The sequence below is a fragment of the Marmota marmota genome, unplaced genomic scaffold (genome assembly GCF_001458135.2).
Source record: "Marmota marmota marmota unplaced genomic scaffold, marMar, whole genome shotgun sequence".
Lineage (NCBI taxonomy): Eukaryota > Metazoa > Chordata > Mammalia > Rodentia > Sciuridae > Marmota > Marmota marmota.
Window position 1 is genome coordinate 12,259,192 of NW_026000082.1, and position 21,239 is coordinate 12,280,430.

At 51.3% G+C, this 21,239-nt stretch overlaps 1 protein-coding gene across 3 annotated transcripts in view; it reads left to right on the forward strand.

Moving 5' to 3' along the window:
* Window positions 1-21,239, forward strand: part of Glis1 (GLIS family zinc finger 1) — a 233,764-nt gene that overhangs the window by 129,218 nt on the left and 83,307 nt on the right. For all 3 annotated transcript variants that reach the window (XM_048815347.1, XM_048815346.1, XM_015484974.2), the window contains 2 exons: window positions 15,296-15,473; window positions 19,162-20,044. In XM_048815347.1, the coding sequence (XP_048671304.1) occupies window positions 15,296-15,473; window positions 19,162-20,044 (1,061 nt within the window). The remainder of the gene's footprint in view (window positions 1-15,295; window positions 15,474-19,161; window positions 20,045-21,239) is intronic.

Genomic DNA, 21,239 nt, shown 5'->3' on the forward strand with positions numbered 1-21,239 from the left:
TGGAAGGGGGGGGGGGGTGAGAGAGAGAGAGAGAGAGAGAGAGACTGACTCTGAGATTCAAAATATAAACCCCAAAGGCATGCCCCCTAATGACCCACTTCCTCCAACCACACCTACCTGCCTGCAGTTATCACCCAGTAATCCCTATCAGCAGATTCATGCACTGATTAGGTCAGGACTCTTATAATCCAGTCATTTCTCCTCTAAACTTTCTTGCATTGTCTTTTACAGGAGCTTTTGGAAGACAGCTCACATCTAAACCATAACACCCACCTTTGTGTTTTTCTCTTTCCTTCCCCTCTTCACTAGCCAGGACCTCAGTGTTGAATAGGAGAGGAGAGTGTGGAATTCTTGCTTCTTCCCAGTATTAGGGAAAATCATTTAGTCTTTGACTGTTAAGCATGATGTTAGCTGTAGTCATTGATATACTTCATTGAGGAAATCCTTTTCTATTTCTAGTCTGCCTAGATTTTCATCATGAATGGCTGTGTTTCCATTGCATCTGCTTAGCCAATTGTATGGCTGTTCTTCTTTATTCTTCAGATTCAGAGAATTGTGTGTATTGATTTAGATCCTCTTACACTCTGAACTAACCACACTAGTGTGTTAGTATGGTGTATTATCATCTTTATACATTGCTCAATTTGATTTGTTCCTATTTTTAAAGAGCAGATATAAGATGGCTACTAATTAGCCGTTAATATGAAATTTCTTTTAAAGAAAGAATTTTAAAAGTTAGTTGTAAGTCATAAAAAGTCCTTTAAAAGCAGGATAAAGTTATGAGCTAAGAAGGAGCATGCATATCCATATCACAGTTGCATGTTAATTGGTAGAAATAAACAAGCCAAGGTTAATAAGTTGTTTTTTTTAAGTAATTAGTAAAAGCATCCTTTTAAAGGAGATAAGAATTGGCAAGACAGAAAATGGTTTATAATAATGATTTTTAAAAAGAAGTGTGTATTAGTTTCCTGAGGCTGCTATAACAAATTACCACAAACCTGGTCATTTAAAATGATGGGAAATTTTTAAACAACAGGTATTTATTCTCTCACAGTTTACAGGTCAAGAGTTGAAACCAAGGTTATCAGCAGGACCCTGCTGCCTCTTGGTCACTTTTCTGCCTGTGTGTCTCTTCTCAGGATGCTTCTCATTGGATTTAGGGCCCAACAGGACAGTCCAGGATGATCTTGTCTTAAAATCCTTAACCTTATTATATCTTCAAAGATAATTTTTCCCAAGAAGATCACATTCACATGTTCCAGAGACTTGACTTGGGCATATCTTTTTAGGGGCCACAATTCAACCTAGTGCATGGTGAACCTTTGAGCTTTCCTATGTGAAACATCGACATTTGGTTACTGAATCTAATGAAATGAACTGAGAGTAAATACTAAATAAGAAGACCAAACCAACCCATAATCCTAGATTTCTGACCAATTTAATATTTTTTAACATACTGTGAACCCCAAATGAAAACTTATTAACTAAAACTCAAAGCATCTCCTCTAACATAAATTATTGTCATCTTTATAAATGGTTAAAATAAACAAGTTTGGGGTAACTGTTTATTTGGAAATTTTGGGAATGTGGCCATTTGGCAAAGTAATTTGTGGCTAATTGGCTTTTGATGAATTGGTCATTTGACACATTGGTTCTTGGCCAGCTGGCTCTTGGAGAATCAGTGTTCATCAAGTTGAACTGCCTCCCGCATGGGCCTGGGGCTTGATGTCTGGGACCCAGCTGAGAGGCCCACAGGGGCGCCAGGCAGGCTGAGTGCTTGGACAGGGATCCAAAGAAGGTCTTAGACCAGGAGGGAGATCCCAGAAGACCTGGCCATCCCCCAGCCTTGGCCAACCTGCGTCCTCCTGAGAGCCTGCTCCCAGTTGGCTAGATGAGCCTCTGAGGTCCCAAATAGTGACATCCCTCTGTTGCTTACATGCCAGGCCCCAAATTAAGTGCCTTTTGGCAGCATTGTCTCATTCGATCCTCTCAGTAAGTCCTGAGAGGACTAAGGTCCTCTCAGTAAGCAACAAGTATGCTCTGCATTTTACGGGTGAGGGTTCAGAGAAGTTAGGTTACCTGGCCATGACTACACAGCAGGTGAATGGCAGTGTTCAGATTCCATATCAGGTTGTCTGTCTCTAAAGCCCCTGCGCTTCACCACGGGGCCAAAATGGATCAGATCTAGTCCTTGTCCTCAAACAGCTGCTGGTCCCGTGTTAACTCATTCGTAAATAATTTGTTTGGGCATGGAACCCATTCCTGTTTCTCCAGAGGAGGAAGCTGAGGCCTGGATGAGATGTGAGACTCAGCTGTCGGCTCAGCATCAAGAGCTGGAACAGAACCAGGCTGGACCCTGCTCAGTCTCTGGTGGCTGCCTCCGTCTCCAGGCTGGCTCCCGGATTTCTGCTCCAGTTGTGTTCTTGTCTCTGAAAGTGGCACGGGGCCGTGTGCCCTGCCTTCCATTCCCCAGCCCTCCTTGTTTATGTCCATGTTAATGGGCCTTTGCAGGCTGGCCCAGCTGCCAGCGAGAGCCAGTGAGCCACCTGGAGCTGCGTCGGCTGCAGAATGTTTACAGTGCATGGAACCGAATCGAAACAACATCCATCTTGTTGACTGGTCCCAAACACTGTGCTCATTCACGGTTGGGCAGCCGATGGGGTCCCCACACTTGGCAGCCAACTGCCACAGCTCAGCCGGCATGCACGGCAGCAAGAGGGTGAGAAGAAATCAGGCCAGCCTCGGGGAAGTGGCACCCTGAGCCTGGGTGGCCCTCTTTCTATTTTCTGTTTACCCTTTCCTCTGACCAGATGCGTGGTGAAGGTGGAGCACCCTGTGACATCAGGCTCATCTGAAGAAGAGATGCTGGGTCTCTGAGCTGGCCCCAGCCTCCAGCCTCAGCAAAGGCTGATGAGGTCATTGGTATGAGTGTGACGGGCTCCGTCCTGGAGGACAGTGACCCGGCAGCCCAGCAGAGCTTTGTCCCAGACAGACCTGGCTCATCACCTCTCAGACTCAGTTTCCTCATCTCTTCAGTGAGGTTGATGTGGCCTCTGTCTGCAGAGCTGATGTAAGAATCTTGAGACATCACAAAGCCATTTGTCCCTTTAGGGACCCCAGCTCTTCCTGAGGGGTGCCTGAGTGTCATGTTTTGTTTTCCAAGCTGGCATTTGATGCACTTCTACGAGAGCCACTGCTACACAGTGCAGGCAGAGCCCAGAGAGGGAGTGCACACAGGGCCGTGTGGCACAGAGGTGGTGTCGAGGGCACACTGGGTGTGGGAACCACTGAGGGCAAGCTGGGAGAAAGAACAGGGCAGGTCTGGGCAGTGTGCGCAGTCGGGCATGGGGGATGCCTGGGCAGTGAGCCGGAGTCAACGGGATGGAGCAGTGGGAGCCACTGGAAGGCCAGGGTCTTCTTTGTCACCAGGTTATCTCGAGGGCAGTGGGAGCCACAGAGGGTTAGGAGCAGGGGGAACCACGGCCAGATTTTTGCCAGATAACCCTGGCTGTGGTGGGGGAGGGGACAAGCTTGGCCAGGTGGAGGATGGTGTTTTTTTTTTTTTTTTTTAGTTATAGTTGGACACAATACCTTTATTCCATTCATTTATTCTTATGTGGTGCTGAGGATTGAACCCAGGGCCCCACGCATGCTAGGCGAGCGCTCTACCGCTGAGCCACAACCCCAGCCCGAGGATGGTGGCTTGAAGTGAGAGGGTTGGTGAGGTTGGGAGGAGGGGTGGTGTTGGGGGCGGGGGTGGGGGCTGAGAAAGGGAGGTCTGCTAGGAGGCAGGGGGCAGACATGAGCTTGGTCTCATCAGTGTCCAGAGACCATACCTGCCAAACCACCTGCTGAGACCCCCCTCCTCTGTGGTTCCTGGAGTCAGCCTGACACCCGCCCACCCCACCTCATGCCAAGTCACCCTGCTGGGCAGCCTGCATGGGGACTGTGTGCCTGCCTTCCTATGGGTCCCTCTGACTTCAAGACCCTGTCACTGAACCTAGAAACAGACCCTGGGATTCTAAGAAATCCTGCCCTTCGAGAGGCCTGTGCGGTGGCGGTGCACACACCTGGGCCAACCCTGACCCTGGCGCACTTGCTCAGTACCGTGGGGGAGGCCTGGCTTTCCTCCTCTGGAGAATGAGGAGCTGACTGGGGCCAGGGGTCCTCTGCAGCGTGTCCTTTATCTAACAGGGCCCTCTTTGTTCTGCTTCCTTTACACTCCTGACGTGAAATCCAACCGTAATGTAGCCTCCTCTGCACCGTCACTCAGGAAAATTCCACATAATGTTTTAATTGTAATATAAAAGGAGAAATGAAGCTCACTCCTGAGTCATGTGTGATTCCACGTGTCCGTGCTCAACATGAATGTGCCAGAAGGTGGGGTGAAGTCATCAGGTATTCGCACCTGTGCAGGCATCCCCCAGCCTGAGGGGTGCCCGAGTGTCACAGGCAGAGAGGCCCTGGGTGACGTGGTACTCTGAAATGGTGAACAACCCTTGGTCAACGTCCAAACAAAGCACAGTACAGGCTTTCCCTAATTTACATGGTAGTTCTTCCATGCCTGGAAAATTTTGTGTATGTCAAGAGCATGAAAAAAGTACTTTGTGTTTATGTGTAAAATGGACCTATGTTCTAGGCCTAGATGACCAGGATGCTTGTTTACAGATATTTTGAATATCTGGCAAGATATTAAAAAGTTAGTGTTGGATTGACTCACCCTTGGCAGCAGTGAGTTTTGGCCCCTCCCCACTAAATGTCAGTGGTTCCCAGTCATGTGACCACCAGAGTCTCAGTGATATCCAGTGTGCCTCTGGGGGGCACCTTGCTGCAGTGGAGTCTGAGGGTGCCTACAGGAGCCCTGGGGAGGGAAGCGGAGGAGGGCTGGTCAGGGACAGCTTCCCAGAGGAGAGGCCCTGGGAGTCAGATCTGGGGTGGGGATTTTCATAAGCCAAGGCTGTGGCGTCGCCAGCCTTTCTGGCTTCTCTGTGGAACAAATCACCTTTTCCATGGGTGTAGAAATTCTGCATCTCTGCAGCACAGGGAACCCTTCCCACTGCCTGCTCTGCATGGTGCCCTTTCCTACAGGTGCAGAGGCTTCCTGCAGGCCCCGGGCGCCTGCAGTGCTCCACCTTTCATCCATAGGGTCATGGGGATAAAGCCCTCCAAAAGTTGAGAATATCTTCAGTGGAAAATGTACTTACGATTGGTCCCTAGTAAATGCGGGGCTGAGGAGCGCTGCCCCCATGGAGCCTTGATCGTCTCCTCCGCTGATGGAGGGCGCTGGGACCTACCACTGTCTTAGGGCACACCACTGGCCAGGAAAAAGATCAGAATTCAGAATGCAAGCCTGGTTTATACAGAATGCATATTGCTCTCCTGCATGGTAAAGTCGAAAACTCCTGCCAGGGACTAGAACTCTCAGATCCCTCCCACAGAGACGGAGGGAGGGGGTTTAGATGCCGCCTCGTGAGGCCCCCACCCCAGGCGGTCTGGACTGGGCAGTCCCCCTCCGCCATCCTGTTGCTGGATACTTGCCTTTTGGGCTTCAAGTTTTTCCATTGGTTTGAAGGAACATTTCATCATTTGGGGGAAAAGCCAACATGGGCATAGAAGTTAACTTATTAGCTTGATTTAAGGGGAGAGGATTAAAAAAAAAAAAAGTCCAGACGTGAAATCATAAATCTATATCTGACATTAACATTTATGGTCCTGTTCTTGCTGAAAAATGCAGGTAGAATATGTTTGTTTTCGAGAAATTTTTATAGATTTCAACAGCCATTTCCTCTAGATTTCTTGTCATCCCAATACTTTCTTGAACTTGGATAAAAATAAACAGTTTTTGTTGAACATCCCTGTTCTCCTGGTGACTGGGGCCAGGCAGGGGCTGATGATGGGGACTCCAGGGCCGACTAGAAATGGCAGCCGTTGGATCCGAGTCGCATGGAATTTTACAACCTCAGGATCAGAGAACGTCCTCGTGCCTGATCCATGCCGTCACTGAATCTTAGAGCCATAGAAATTGAAATGCTTAGCTTCATAAAATGGCCTCATCTAAGAGGGAGAAAGAGTTTTAGAATCCCAGATGCACAGAAATGCCAACCCTTGAATTTTGGAATTGGGATCCTTTGGTATGATAAGACATAGTATCTGAGGACTTTAAGGGACATCAGGCTTATTGGCTAGACCACCCCTTCCCCACCCCAGAGAGATACTGAAATATGCTAAATACATGCAATATTTTCTTCTGCCAGGAGAAAATTTTCTTTCCTTAGGCCCTTACTTTGCCCCCTCCCAACCTGGAGTCTCTGCTGCCCATGGAGAGACACTGCCCATCTCCTCCGTTGGCATAGGTGCAGCCTCTCTTAGGGAAGGAGCTGGAGGCTGTGGCGTGCAGAGGAGGGAGGGGACACTGGCTCCTGCAGCCCTGAGTCTTGGGAGGCCCTGGACAGTGCATCTCTCTGCCAGCTGAATGCTCCTGTCTCCTCTGAGGCTGTTCCCCTTGATCAGCCCTCAAGGGGAAGAGGACAGGGGGCCCTTGGCATGGCATCTGGGAGTGCCCCACTCTGTCCCTGCCCTGGAATTGCTTGTGATGGATGGGCTGGGAGGAACGGGCACCTGCACCCAGACCAGATGCCTGGAGGGTGCTCGCTGCCAGGCTAGTTGGGGCCCGTGTCTAGCATCACTCTATCTTTGATTTAGTCTCAAGAATTATTTGTTCATTTTTAAAACAGGAAGAAATATTTTGATATATGTAAATAGAGAGTTTTAAATTTTTATTTTAAAATATATGTGCCACAAAACTCACTTGTGTGTGTGACAACAATTCTAAAACTGATTGGGTCTTGCTGCCACCACTGCCATCGGGAGACAGGACGGGTCCCTCAGTCCAAACGAGCCCTGGAGAGAGTTGAAGAAACACTCCTCTCTGAAAGCCACCAGCCTCTTTGCAGCCGCTCTTCCTTCCAAAGCCTTTTTTCAACCCAGACAGACAGGATTCCAGGGCTCCCTGCTCTCCCCGTGCGGCTTCCTGCTGCAGCAGAAGGGACCCCCGCATCCTCCCTCTGCCTCCCCAAGGTCCCGCACATCCAGCTCAGCTTCCTTGCAGCCTCGTTGCCTTCCTCTCGCCCTTGTTCAATCTCTTCCTTCAACATCATTCCTACAAATATTTTCTCTTATAATGAAGATCTTTAGTAAATCCAGTAAAATTCATGATGAGATCCCTTGTAACGAGACCAGTTCCTGTCACACACGGCTGGCCGTGGACAGTTGCTCCCGCCCTCCATCTAGCTCTTCTCTGGAGGTTGGGCCTGGGGAATGGATGGGTTTCAGAAGTGCCTGCCTCCTGACCCCTGGAGACCTTCTCAGTTCCCGGGTGGAGTGGATGTGGTGACAGTGGGCTTTTCTAATAAAAACGCTTCCCCACACATGAACTGGAAAACCCCAGGAAAAAATACCATTTTTAATTCACTGCATAAGAACACATCTCTGTATTTTTAAGTGAGTCAAGTTTAGGGACCATATTTAGAGCATGATGGGGTTTTACTGCCTCATGTTTAATTAATGTCTGTATAGTTTGTTACTTAGCTATAGCTTACTCAATCATTCTATTGTTGGATATATGGGCTATCTCCTATTCTTTTCTATTATAAAATTCTCTTCTAATTATTACAGCAGCCGGGCTGGTGCACACCTGTAATCCCAGAGACTCCAGATGCTAAGGCAGGAGCATTGCAAGTTCAAGGCCAGCATGGGCAACTTAGTGAGACCCTGTTTCAAAATTAAAAATAAAATGGGCTGGGGAAATAGCTCAGTGGTAAAATGCCCCTGGGTTCAATCCAGAGAGGGGGGAGGGGATATGCAGAGTATGCAGAATAAGGCAACACTGTCCTTTCAGAGGTGCATGCAGTTTGAGTGGTAGGTAGGAAATTTTTAAAAATTCTGCATATCCCTTGACAGCAATTCTGTGTCTAGGTGATTATCTTAAGGCTATTAGTGTGGATGAACAGTAAGACAGGTCCGTGCAGACGTTCATTATGTGTTTTCTAGTTTTTCACTTTTCTAGACAATCTTAATCCAATGTTGAAAGATAAATAAAATATGTACAACAACTATAAAATAGAAGACTTAATATAGTCATTAAAATTATTTGTTAGAAAGGGCTGTGTGGGGCTGGGATTGTGGCTCAGTGGTAGAGCACTCGCCGAGCATGGGCGGGACCCAGGATCAATCCTCAGCACCACATAAAAATAAAGGCATTGTGTTGTGTCCAGCTACACCTAAAAATATAATAAAATGTTTTAAAAAAAAGAAAGAAAGGGCTTTGTGCATCTGACTGTAGCGAATCAGCTCATATCAGACTAACCTGTCTTGCTCTACTTTGAATATCTGAGATTGAGTAATTTATAATGAGCAGAATTTATTGGATTACTATTCTGGATGCTAGGAAATGTGATATTAAGATGTCTGGCTATATTTGGAGTAAAGAAGTATTAAGGTTGAACGTAGTCATAGGGTGGGGCCCTGATCCAATAGGACTAGTAAACTCAAAACAAGAGACTAGTATGCTCCCTCCCTCTCAGTGCTCATGCCCCAAGGAAAGGCCATGTGAGAACACAGTGAAGAAGTGGCCCTCTGCAAGCCAAGAAGAGAACCCTCACCAGAAACCAAATTGGCTGATACTTTGATCTTGTATCTCTAGCTTCCAGAAATGTGAGAAAATAAAATTCAATTGGTTAACCACAAGGCCTATGGTATTTTGTTATAGCAGCTGGAATAGACTAGTACTCTGGGAAAGCTAGCTAGCTAGATAGATAGATATAAATAGATAGATAGATAGATAGATAGATAGATAGATAGATATAAAGATATATCTATCCTAAGTTCCTTAGTGATGGGGAACAATGTCAAGGTCAGCATGCCTTCCAAGTCTGATAGAGCTGGCCTTGCATTCTGTCTCTACCATTTACCAGCTGCATGATTTTGGCCATGCCCCTTCTTCTTCCTCTTTCTCTTCCTCTGGAAAATAGGGTTAGCAATACTGGCACGGGAAGAGCCTAGGACTGTGTCTGGCACATAATAGATACTCCATCAACTTTGATATTCATCCTATAGCATTAAGTGAAAAAAGCAGAGGACAAGAAAATATGTATATTATCCTATTACCCTGGCTTTTTAAAAATAAAAAATGTCTATAGATTCAGGGGAAAGAACAGCATCTGCTGTGGCTCTGTAACTGGTAACCTAATGGAAGATACTTTCCAATTTCTGCCTAGGTTCATTCTCTCTCCCCTTCTGTTCATTCCTCCCTCCCTCCCTCCCTTCCTTCCACAAATATGTGCTAATTTGGTAACAGTTTGAGGGGAGAGTTGACCCTTCTACATATATGTCTACACATGTCTGCACCAACACGTGTGACCAGCCCTGGCCTCTGCACTTCCTGGCCCTGGGTTGGGAGGGAACTGGTGACTCACTCGGTTTCTTCTCAGGGCTGTCCTGAGGTGAGTCTGCTCAGGTTTTATTGGCCCAAGTCCCTGTAAATCTAGCTTAGCTTTAAAGGGGAATTTATGGGATTCTGGTGGTCTGGGATAAGAGACGGTGGACGGCCATAAACCCGGCGTGAGGCCTCGACCATCAGGAGCTGCGGCTCTGGAGGCCCTGACCAGGTCACAGGCCCCCTGATGGCTGTGAACACTCCAAAGTGGCTCAGCAAGTAAGTGGGCCTTGGCTGCCCTGTCCTGCTGGGCTGAGGTGGCTGGAAGAAAAGCCTGACCGTTCCCTTTCCTGGTTCTCCTGAACGGGGAAAAGGGTACCGCAAAGCATCTGTTGGGCACACAGGGCCTTGGGAGCTAAATGCAGCTTGACTCTGCCTTTGTGGGTTGTCCTTAGGTGAGCCACTGGCCCTCCCTGGGCCTGGGAAGTGGGCAGCACCCGGCGTCCCCTGCTCTGTCATCTCTGTGTCCTACTTGTCAGAGCCTGGCATGCGGGAAGACCAGTCCCAGCACTTGCACTGCTCAGAGGGAAACTGAGGCTCAGCGGGGACTGCAGCCCTGCTGTGCGCTGCCTAGAGAGTCCATGCTCAGACTCCTGGGGAAGGGCTGCTGGTGAGACCTGGTTGGCCTGGAGCTGCCCTTTCATGGCTGCTGGTACACACAGCCCAAGAAAGCAGGCCCGCCCCAGGGAGGCTGTGACCTAGTTTCCCTTCCTGTAAAGACACCCTTTTCGAGGTATCAAATGCAACAGGCACCATTCCAGGGAGTCCACGTGTATTATCTCACTTAATCCCAATAGCTTAGCTCACCTCTGCAGCTACGACTCTTATCTCCATTTTACAAATGAAACAGAGGTGCAGAAAGGTGAGGTGACTCATTCCAGAGTCAAACACCAGAAAGTGAATGGCAGACTGGGGCTTTAGACCAGGTGTGTGTGTGTGTGTGTGTGTGTGTGTGTGACCAGAGGTTGACCAGTTCCCCTAATCACAGCATCTGGCATGGAGTTGGCATGAAGGTGAACGTGGAACAGCCCACCCAGCCAGCCATCCTCCCTATATCTACACCTTCTATTGTGGGTCTTACTGTGTGGAGGGATGTCCTCAGTGGGGCCCTGGGCTTAGTGACCCTGCTGATCTGTAAGAGTTGGATGCGCCCCTGTTTTCTCTTCCATGTGTGAAATAAGTCGGGCAAAGCCACATTTCAGGATATACTGATGTTCAGCAGCCCTGGGGCCTCAAGGTCCTTGTCCTGAAGGCTGTCACAGACTTGCAGGGAGGAGAGGCCTTAGCTGCACTGAAAAGCACCAGGGTGGCAGTACTGAGTGTCCCAATCCAACTCTGGAGTGACAGAATACATGTGAGTTGCCAGGCCTGTGCAGGTGGACAGGTGCACCCTGAGTGGCAGCCCCACAAGGGATTCTGGGAGCTGTGCTGTGCAGTCAGGGAGGTGAGAGCCCAGGGAATGTGCCAGGAGGAGAAGCTGGGCTCTGAGTGCCCACAGTGTGAGAGGGTCAGGCCCCTGAACAGATGGCAGGGGCCTGACAGGAGCTGCAAAGCATCATGGGAGTGTAAGGAGACACACAGGTGAAAGGACCCCAAGTTATGGGGCACCCAGGGCCAGGCTGAAGGTACTTGAATTTATTAAATGCCCCGCAGAGCTGGCCCTGTGTGCAGTATTGATTATCATGTCATTGACTCCACCCTGTAAAATTCTCCCCATTTTACAGACTCAGGAAAGTATGACCATCTCCAATTCTGAATCCCTCTCTAACTGCTGCATAAGTTCAAGGATTGGCAGATTAATAGCTCAAGAGCCAGAGATCTATTTTTCTAAATAAAGTTTTATTGGAACACAGCCCCACTCACTCCTTTACATACTTCTCATGACTGCTGTTTATGGTACAACAGCAGAGTGGAGTCGTGGTGGCAGGGGCTGAATGGTGGCCCCCAGAGCCTCAGTTGTTTCTTGTCTTGCCTGGTAAAGTTCGCTGACTTGCTCTGTGGGCTTGGGCAAGTCACTTTCCCCCTCTGAACCTGCCTAGCCAACTTCTGAGGGTTGTAATGAAGCTCCGGGGTGATGGCTGGGAACCTTTACTGTAAACTGTAAAGGGCAGTGCCTTTTTCCAGCCTGCTACTGGGTAGGCACTAGAAGTCTGCTAGTGAAGGAGAAGGCAGCACCACGTAGGCCTTCCCCCACCCGGCTGCGGGTGCTGCTGAGGCTGCAGGGTGGCGCGTCTGGGCCTGAGTTGCTGAACGTGTCCATGTCCACTCACACAGACTTGGCAGGTTTCAGCATAAATTAAAATTCTTGTGGGGAGTCACCTTATATGTGGTGCCACTTTACAGCCAACTCATTACGATAATTTGCAAAGCTCTCTGGTGTGTAACTGGAGCCATTTGCTTCAGATTTGCTGGCTGTGACCTCATCCAGACTGCCCAGCCCTGTATTTGGTGAACCTCAAATCTTGGAGGCTGGTCCTCATCAGTCTATCCTCAGGGTCATCCGAGTCTGACCTTTCTGGGGATAGACTGCTTCTCAAACAAGGCCCTGCCTCCCTTCCCCAAGCTGGAGGAGAAATAGATGAAATAAGTGTCCTCATCATTCCTTTCCAGGTGCTTCCTGTAAGCTAGGCACCGTGCCAAGGGCATTGTATTTATAATCTCGCCTGTTCCCATAACCTTGTAAGGTAGGTGTCAGTACCATTTGACAGATAAGAAGACTGAGGCTTGATGAGGAAAGTAGACCAAATTCTTACCTAACTTCAGAAGTGCCAGTCCAGGTTCCACTGTGGATTTGCTGTGTGACCATGAAAGGTTCTTGCTCGCTCGGAGCCTCAGTTTATTTATTAATAAAATAGATAGTCAGTTCCAGCTCTTGACGTTCTAAGATTTCTTACCAACTTGTAAAAATGAACATGGGACCCATCAGTCTCCAGTGAAGAGGAGCTTCATTTGCATAGGGAAAGCCACCTCCGAAGTCCACTCTTGGCCCCCTGTGGCACAGAGGGAGATGAGGCTGCTGGGTGCCGGCCCTTTCCCGGGGCACCCCCACTTCCTCCTTAGGGCAGCAGGGCAGTCCGTGTGGCTCTCTCACTCCCTGGAGACAGTGTGGGCAGGAAGGGGTCTCCCCATCTGGGCCTTGCTATGCCCTTGGAGCAGAGAGGCCAGACTCCAGCAGTGGGAGATGGCGCCCATGTCTTTCCTGACAGACTCCCTGCGCTAGGCAGCACCTATATCTTTGTGGTGGTGACAGCATCTCTGGGACACACGTCAGCCCCCTGCTTTAACCTTCCAGCCTTCAAGCAAACAGGAAGCCTGGGCGAGAGTCTGGTATGGGCTTTGGGAGACCTTTCTGTGGGCCCTGTGATCTGCAGTGGCTATATGACCTTGGTGGCCACTTGCCAGCTCTGGTGTTCAGTGTCCCTCTGCAAGGTTGGGATGTCAAAGCTTCCCTCCAGAGCTCTGTGGTAGTACAAGAGAAAAGGGCTGGAATGGACTTGGAGCACCAACCAGTGCCAAATTGTGACCGGAGAGGCTCTCTCCCTAATCCAGCCTGTTTATCTATTGTAGAAAAACCTCTGTCTCCAGGCAGGAAACAGCTGATAATGACCGTTTCTTCCCACAGAGTTGATGGGTTTGACCTCAACTCAGCCTGTAACTCCCTGTGTGTACTTAGCAAACTGCTTAACCTCTCTGATCTTCCTTGGGGTCCCAGTTGGAGATGCTTGTTTGGGGGTCTATAGTTACTCATCAGTTGATTGAGAGGTAGCAGGACAGAGCTGGACCTTGAAATCTAAGACGTCTGGATTTGGGTTGTGGCCCTGCCTCTTACAGACCTCTGAGCCTGGACCGAGGCAGCTAATCTGTCCAAACCTTGGCTTTTCCTCATCTGGAGAATGGCTGTACTGGCCCTACCCTGGGATAGACAGTGGCCAAGTAAGGGCTTCGAAAACTCAAGGCTCCCACTGCTCATCCCGGGGCCCAAAGTCTTCCTTTCCTGCACACAGCTCCTACGTGTCCTCAAGGAAGGCTCAGAACTGCACCCGCCCCCCCAGGACTCTGGAGGAAGACCCTGGCGGAGCAGCCCCAAGTGATGATTAAGCGCGCTCTGCTCCAAATGCTATTAATGGTCATAAAATTATCCACAGTTTTCTGAGGCCCCGTCCCAAGGCTTGCCTCAATGGGACAATAAAATCACATGCAGAAACCATTTGGAAAAGGCGAGGACGGCCAAGCAGAGATGGAGTGAAACGAGCTGCAGCCTGCTCTCATTAACTCCAGCCATTCACATTTGTTACCAGGGATTTCTTTTTAATTAAAAAACAACCAAGTTATTAAAAAATAAGCCTGTGAGGGGCTGGCTGAGCAGCCGCTGAGGCCAGCGGAGCAAGCATTCCCCACAGCAGGACGGGAAGGTGGCGTGGAGCAGATGCTCATCTGAGGCCCCCAACAGGCTGCCCGAGCCCCTTGACTGCCAGGGACCTCGAGAGCAGGGCAGTCTCCTCTGCATACTAATGCTTGGGTGAGAGTGTCTCTTCCCTGAGCTTGTTTTCTCCTCTGTCAAATGGGGACACTGGCATGCATACCTCCTTCAGAGGGCAGTGGGACCCTGGATATTGATCTAGTTGCTGCTCTCCTTGTCCTTAGCTTAAGCGGTTGGCTATGTTCTGGTCTTCCCTTTTTTTTCTCACCTTGATGCTTTATCTCGCTCAGCGTTGACAGTGCCTGGACAACCCTTGGACCCCTTGATAAAATTTTATTGCATCTGTAGGGCACCTTATAGGTCTCGAAGTGCAGTTTAACCTCAAGGATGTTTTCCATTCCACATGCACCTGTAGGTGCCAGCACTGTGCCAGGGCTTGTGCGCTTCTGCTTTCCAAACCTCACGGCGTCCCTGGAGAAACTGGTGTGACTGTCCCTTGTTGCCCAGGGGAGCCGAGGGTCAGCCACATGCAGGGATTTGCCCAGTGGCATTGTGGGCTTCGGGCAGAGGTGGGGGTCACACTATGGTCTAAAGGTCACCAAGTCCATGTCCTTACCTCCTCTGCATCACCCCCAGAGGTGACAAAGTAGAAAGCCCAAGATGTTCCAGGTTAACCATCCTCATCTATAGATGAGAAAGAGGCCCAGAGAGGGGAAGGAGCTCAGAGCAACTGTGCCTGACGTTTGTATCACTTTGTGTAGCTTTTCAAGGCCTGTCACATCTATTGCCTCAATTAGGCTTCCTAGAGACCTGTAGTGGGCAAGGTTGGGCATTCAACAGGTTGCCAGGGAATGGAGGGTGGAGTGGAGGGGAATGATCACACACCACCTCTTTGCTGTGAAATGTGATTTGGGAAGCAGCACAGGTAGGGCTTTGGTACCAGGGACAGTAGTGCTGTTGGACCACATCTCCTCCTTGGCACACATGTGCGAGTACCTGTGGGACCCCCCCCCATGCTGGCACAGGTGCAGCAACCATGCAAGGATTGAGGTGCAAGCATCAGGAACGACAGGCTGTGAACTCCAAGACACCAGGGGTTTGTTCTGCTCACCTGTTTCTTGCTGTTAGAATAGTGTCTGGTTCACATTAAGTGCCCAGTGTTTGCATAATGGTCCTCTCAGCAGTGAAGCCTTGGCATCTGTGTTGGAGATCTGGGGATTTTATTACTGGTCTTGCTGGTTGGGATTTTGGTGAGGAAGCACGGTCCCTCAGGTGGCTCCAGTGCTCCTTCCCAGCCGTAACTGATGCCCACCCTCTCCCCGTGCCCTCCTGCAGGCTGTCACCACTCACTTGTCTCCTCTCTCCCTGTGGTTTTTGCCTAGTGAATGGGAGCTATGGTCACTGCACCCCCGGCTCGGAGAAGGGTCTGCTGGATCTGGATCTTGCTGAGGGCCCCAGCCCCACCTGTCACCAGGGACTGTTTCTCCCTGCAGGAAGTCCGCCACCCCGGGGCCACCCCCCAGCCTGCGAGAGGCTGCTGCATTTCCCCCACCCTAACAGGTACGTGCCCATCCCCACCTGTCCACCATTTCCTGTGGACAGTCCCTGAGGTCCAAGGATCAAGGGCCTCAGGATCTCACCTAGTCTGCCTAACATGTGGGACATGCAGGGAAACTGAGGCTCAGGAGGGCCAGGGACTGGTCAGAGATGCCTGATCCCCAAATCAAGGTGCAGCAGGTTTGATTTCTCCTGAGACTCACTCCTTGCATTGCAGATGGCTGCTTTCTCAATGTCTCTTATAAGGTCATCCCTTGATCTGTGTCCTAATCTCCTCTTCTTTTTGCAGGTGGTACTAGGGATTGTACTCAGGGGGACTCGACTACTGAACCACATCCCCAGCCTTATTTTGTATTTTATTTAGAGACAGGGTCTCACTGAGTTGCTTAATGCCTTGCCGTTGCTGGGGCTGGTTTGACTTCGAGATCCTCCTGTCTCAGCCTCTCGGGTTGCTGGGATTACAGGCTGTGCCACCATGCCCAGCCTAATCTCCTCTTCCTACGAGGAGATTAACCTCACTTAGCCTTAATTACTTCCTCAAAGGTCCTGTCTCCAGACACTGCCACACTGTGGGGTTGGACTCTGACATATGGATGGGGGGTGGGCACAGTTCAGTTCCCAACATGCAACACACATCTTTTAGGCTTTAAGCTGTGCATGGTTTATCAAGAGTCAAGTGCATTTATCTGCCTAATTATTCACAAGACTTCCTAGCAGTGCCCAGTTTCTCCAGGGAAATTCATTCTATGTCAGGTGGAAGCTGTGCTATCCTAGGGCGAGCTAAAGAAGGGGGTTTGTGTTTGTTTGACACAATCAAAAATATCATTTGTCATTTTAAATGTTATCTTGACAATGGAGGGCAAGGAGAGTCTGAACCCAGTGTCCTACTCTGGCAAAGTCACTGCTACCAAAGTGGTAGAATTTGAGCTGGCACTTTTAGGAAAGAGGAAAAGAGGGCCCAGGCCAACACATATCCCAAATCCTGTTCCTTACCCATCACTGCTGGTACCACGCACTTGGGTGGCCTCTCAGTCTCAGGCCCCTTGGTCTGCCACCTGAGCTCCTGCCACAGCCACTTGCCAGCCTTCTTGCCTCCAGGTTAACTCCCTGATGCTAACCAAATGGCTCCCTCTCAGCCAGAGACTGCATGTGCATGTTCTCCCACTGAAGCCACTCTGTCCCAGGGTCCCATTGCAAAAAAGCAACAGTCACAGGTTCTTCTTGTGAGCCATGGGCTCCGCTGAGTGCTGTGTAAAGACTGATTCCCCCAACCCACCATCACCATGTGGTGGGGAAACCGAGGCCAGGGGGTTATGTACATAGGCCAGCGGCATCTAGCCGGTTGTGAAGAGGTTTAAATAGCCTCAACGACATCCTGATGTTGTCATTCCTGTGTGTAAAGTGGCTGCCCCCACAGCCATCGTTAGAATGGTGCAGAAGTCTTCACTCCGTACCTTACTGGCTCTCTGGGTGACCTCAGGCAAGAAGCTGAGCCTTCTTTCCTTAAAACAAGGTTAGAAATACAGAGTGAGGAGAGCTTGTGATCTGGCCCTGGCTGCCCACCCTGCAGCCTCCTTGGCAGCCGCACCAGCCTCTTGGCAGGCCCCACACACATCTCAGGTTGTGACCCCTGAGCCCCATCCCCCACCTTGTTCTTTTTTTTTTTAATAGTGGGGATTAAACTCAAGGATATTTAACCACTGAGCCACATCCCCAGCCTTTTTTTTTTTTCATTCCAATAGCTCAGTCCCAGAATGCTAGATGTGCTCCTCTTTACTGCTATTAATGATTAGCCTGATAACTGTTTGCAAAAGGATGCTCCAAACAGAGGCTTTCCTGCTGCCTTTCTCTGCCCAGCCCACCTGTACCAGGCCCAGGATTGCAACCTCCTACACAGCATCCATGCTTTTATATTTTTAAACTCCACAAGGTCCTCACTGTTAGGTCTTCAATACATGGAGCTTTCTGCTAGCACTGGGAGGGGGTGTGCATTTGCTGTCTGCCTCAGAATCAAAGCTCCTGGTTCTCCTGGGCACAGACTGGGCAGCAGAATCCTTGGGTAGGAAGAGAGTTTGCTGGTGAGGGAGGTGGAGGGTTACTCATTAGAGCTGAGAAACAAACAGAAATCCCTTCTGCCACACCTATGTTCAAGGAGAGTGTCAGGTCAGTTGTACACAGGATAAGAGAGCAGGGCTCCTGGTCCAGGTGTGGCATGGGTTTGCCACTGTGCGATGGTGGGCAAGCCTTGGGCCCTCTTGACTCCTCCATCTCTGCCGTGATGGAGCTGGAACCCGTGCCCAGGGTCCCTAGCTCTGGATCCTCTTCTACCCTGCACTTGGGGCTGGAACTGAGGGTGCTGCAGTTACAGGGAGCCAGAAGGGAGGGGCTGGGGCTACAAGACCATCTAGGAAACAGAGGGACGACAGCAGTGCTGTAGCAGCAGTGATAATAGCATCATGCACCATGCCACCCACTTCCCAGAGGGCTGCCACTTGTTCCTGGCAACTGCCCTTTGAGTGCTACATAGAGGCTTAGTCCTTGTTTCATGGGTGAGGAAACCAAGACTCAGATGTGGGGTGGAAGGGATCTCATGAGGTGTCCTAGTCAGACTTTAGGCACAAAACTGGGCCTTTTGTTCTGCTGGCAGCTAGAGGGGCTTTACCTTCCTGGCCTTCTCCTTTTTGGAGTCCTCTGGTGACAGTCAGGCCCTGGTGTCTCTACCTATATCTTACCTGGTCCCCAGCCCAGGATGGTAGGCCCTACGGTGCGAGAATCCTTTTGTCTTCCTGAATCGGGCCTCCTGTGAAGTGGGCAGAGGGGATGCCTGTGTTTGCGAGAGGCCTTCTCTAGGAGACTGTGTGCCATGTTGAAGACAGCCACCGTGGCAAACCCCAGTCCTGGTATCTGCACCACCCTCACTGTCATGGGGAGGATCACCTTGATGTCACTCAGGAGTTGCCTGAGCTGGCGCAGCTGGGACAGGGCTGAGTCTGGCCTTAGGTCCAGGCCTCCTGCCTCTGTGTGCTGCCCTGCCTGGCCTGCCCCTGGCTTCTCAGAATGCCAATTTCAGGCAGTAGTGGAGTCTGGGCCTGAAGTCCTGGGCCATTCCCCTGGGGGTCTTCTCCTCAGTTAGTGTTAAGGTGCCCCTGTACCGTGGTTGTGCTTCAGAGGCCCATTCACTGACGCCAATAGCTGGGAAGACAGGTTGCTGGGGCAGAACTTCAGAGAACATTTTTAGAAGATTTTTCACTTCCAAAAAACTTACAGAGATTAAAAAAGATTTCAGGGACATGTAAGTGGAATTTAAAATCTACTGGACCTGGCTATTTCTCAAAATGCTCAGCCTCCTTCCCACAGAACCCACAGGGGTCAGACCTTCCTCTGATCCCAGTGCAGGGAAGACCCCAGGGCAGCCTGGGAGGAGGGCCCCAGGCTGGAGTGGGGGCTGGTTTTGGTAAAAGGATGAGTGGGCCTTCCGGCATCACCTGTTCCCGCCTCCTGCCTCTCGACTGACCCCCAGCCCTCTTCCTCTCTCTCCTCTTCCCTCCACACTCTTCTCTGCTCTCAGACCACCCATCTCTGGTCTTCCTCTTCCTTTGCTTTTAGCCCTTGGCTTCTCTGGCAGCCCCGACAAGGCCTCCCCCTGTGCAGTGCCCACCTCCTCATGACCTCCCTGACCACTCTCTTCCAGGTCTCCCAGGCCCCAGGCCACGTATGTGAATGGCGGCCTCCCAACCACACCACACATCAAGCAGGAATCCCTGCCCGATTACCAGGCCATGGCCGAAGCCCGCACACCCCTGTTGACTCACTGCCGGGCCCCACCAGCCACTGGCCTGCACACGGATCTGGACCTCCCCAGCAGAGGCCTCGCCAACCCTGCACCTTCCTGCTACCTTCTGGGCAGTGAGCCCAGCTCTGGCCTGGGCCCGCAGCCTGAGGCCCACCCTCCTGAGGGCAGCTTGAAGCGCTGCTGCCTCTTGGGCCTGCCCCCGACTTCCTCGGCCTCCTCCTCGCCCTGCACCTCCTCTGACGTCACCCCCATCATCCGTTCCTCCCAGACAGCTCTGGTCACCTGTGTAAATGGACTCCGCAGTCCCCCTCTGTCAGGAGACCTGGGGGGTCCTGCCAAGCGGGCCCGGCCCGGCCCTGTGTCCACTGAGAGCCACGAGGGCAGCTTGCAACTTGAAGCCTGCCGGAAGACGGGCTTTCTGAAGCAGGAGCCTGCGGACGAGTTCTCAGAGCTCTTCGGGCCTCACCAGCAGGGCCTGCCGCCTCCCTACCCTTTGCCTCAGTTGCCAGCTGGCCCGGGCCTTACAGGCCTGGGGCTGGGCCTGGCCAGCAGGATGGTGGCCGGGCGGCAGGCATGCCGCTGGGTGGACTGCTGTGCAGCCTACGAGCAGCAGGAGGAGCTGGTGCGGCACATCGAGAAGAGCCACATCGACCAGCGGAAGGGTGAGGACTTCACCTGCTTCTGGGCTGGCTGCGTGCGCCGCTATAAGCCCTTCAACGCCCGCTACAAGCTGCTCATCCATATGAGGGTGCACTCAGGCGAGAAGCCCAACAAGTGCATGGTGAGTCCCCGCAGGCTGCCCGGCCTCGCCCCAGCCCTGCAGAGCAGCACCCATCTCACTCCCCTGGAAGGGCGCCTTGGGAGCTAGGTACAGTGCTGTAGGCGTGGGCCCTGGTCAAGATGGTCAGTGCCGCCTGGTGCGGTGGCACCAGGGACTCCGGAGGCTGAGGCAGGTAGACTGTGAGTCCAAAGCCAGCTTCAGCAACTTAGCAAGGCCCAAGAGAGTCACGGAGACGCTGCCTCTAAATTAAAAAATACAAAGAAAAGGGCTGGGGATGTGGCTCAGTGGTTAAGCACCCCTGGGTTCAATCTCTGGTACCTCCATAAAAAGGTGGTCAGTGCCACTGTCACAGTGAAACTTGGCAGTGCCACACTGTCCTCACCAGGTGCCCTGCCCCCCACCCTGAGGATCAGACATGCATTAGGTGTGCTTTAGCATGCTACACGGCCTCCGAGGTCAAGCGGGCTTGGCCAGCCTCTCTCACGTGCACATGCTCCATGCTCTACCTGGCGGAGGCCTTGACAGGCAGGCAGTGACACTCCTTCAGCACTGGAGGTTCACCTTCCCAGAAAGGCTCTTGGGCCTCCTCCCAGAGCTGCCTACAGCTTGGCTGTCCTCAAGGAGCACTGGGTCCTCACAGGCATCGGGCCTGAGACCTCTGGGCCCCCAGAGAGGCTTTGGGCTAAGGTCAGGGGTCATCAAGTAAGGCCCCGCAGAGCAGCAGCAGTGTTCCCGCTGGCATGGAAACTAAGGTTTCTGTGGAGAGAAAGCAAGATACGTGTGTTTGTATGCACACACATTCACGCACACACACACACACTGACTGCTGGCAGCCTGGCCTCTGGCCCTTCTGACTGGTCATTTCTGTACTGTGCTCTCGCTGTGGTGGATATCTGTCATCAGAGGCCAGGAGCATAATATTAGTCCCTGATGCCTTCTGCCTGCCCCCAAGGCCCAGCCTGCCCTCCAGGAGAAGCTCCTGCCTGGGAGTGGAAGGCTGGGCCTAGGGTGTGCTCCACAGAACAAGGAGCATGGGCCACCCAGGCCACCGCTCAGTCTGGGCAGCAGCAGGGCTGGGGTCAGTGTTGTAGCCACGGTTGATTTCTTCCAGGCCTGTGCACTGTCACTGTCTCTGGCCCCACCTCGTGGAACCTTAGGTCTGGGAAGGAGCAGTGTCCCTGCTCCGCCCCAGGGA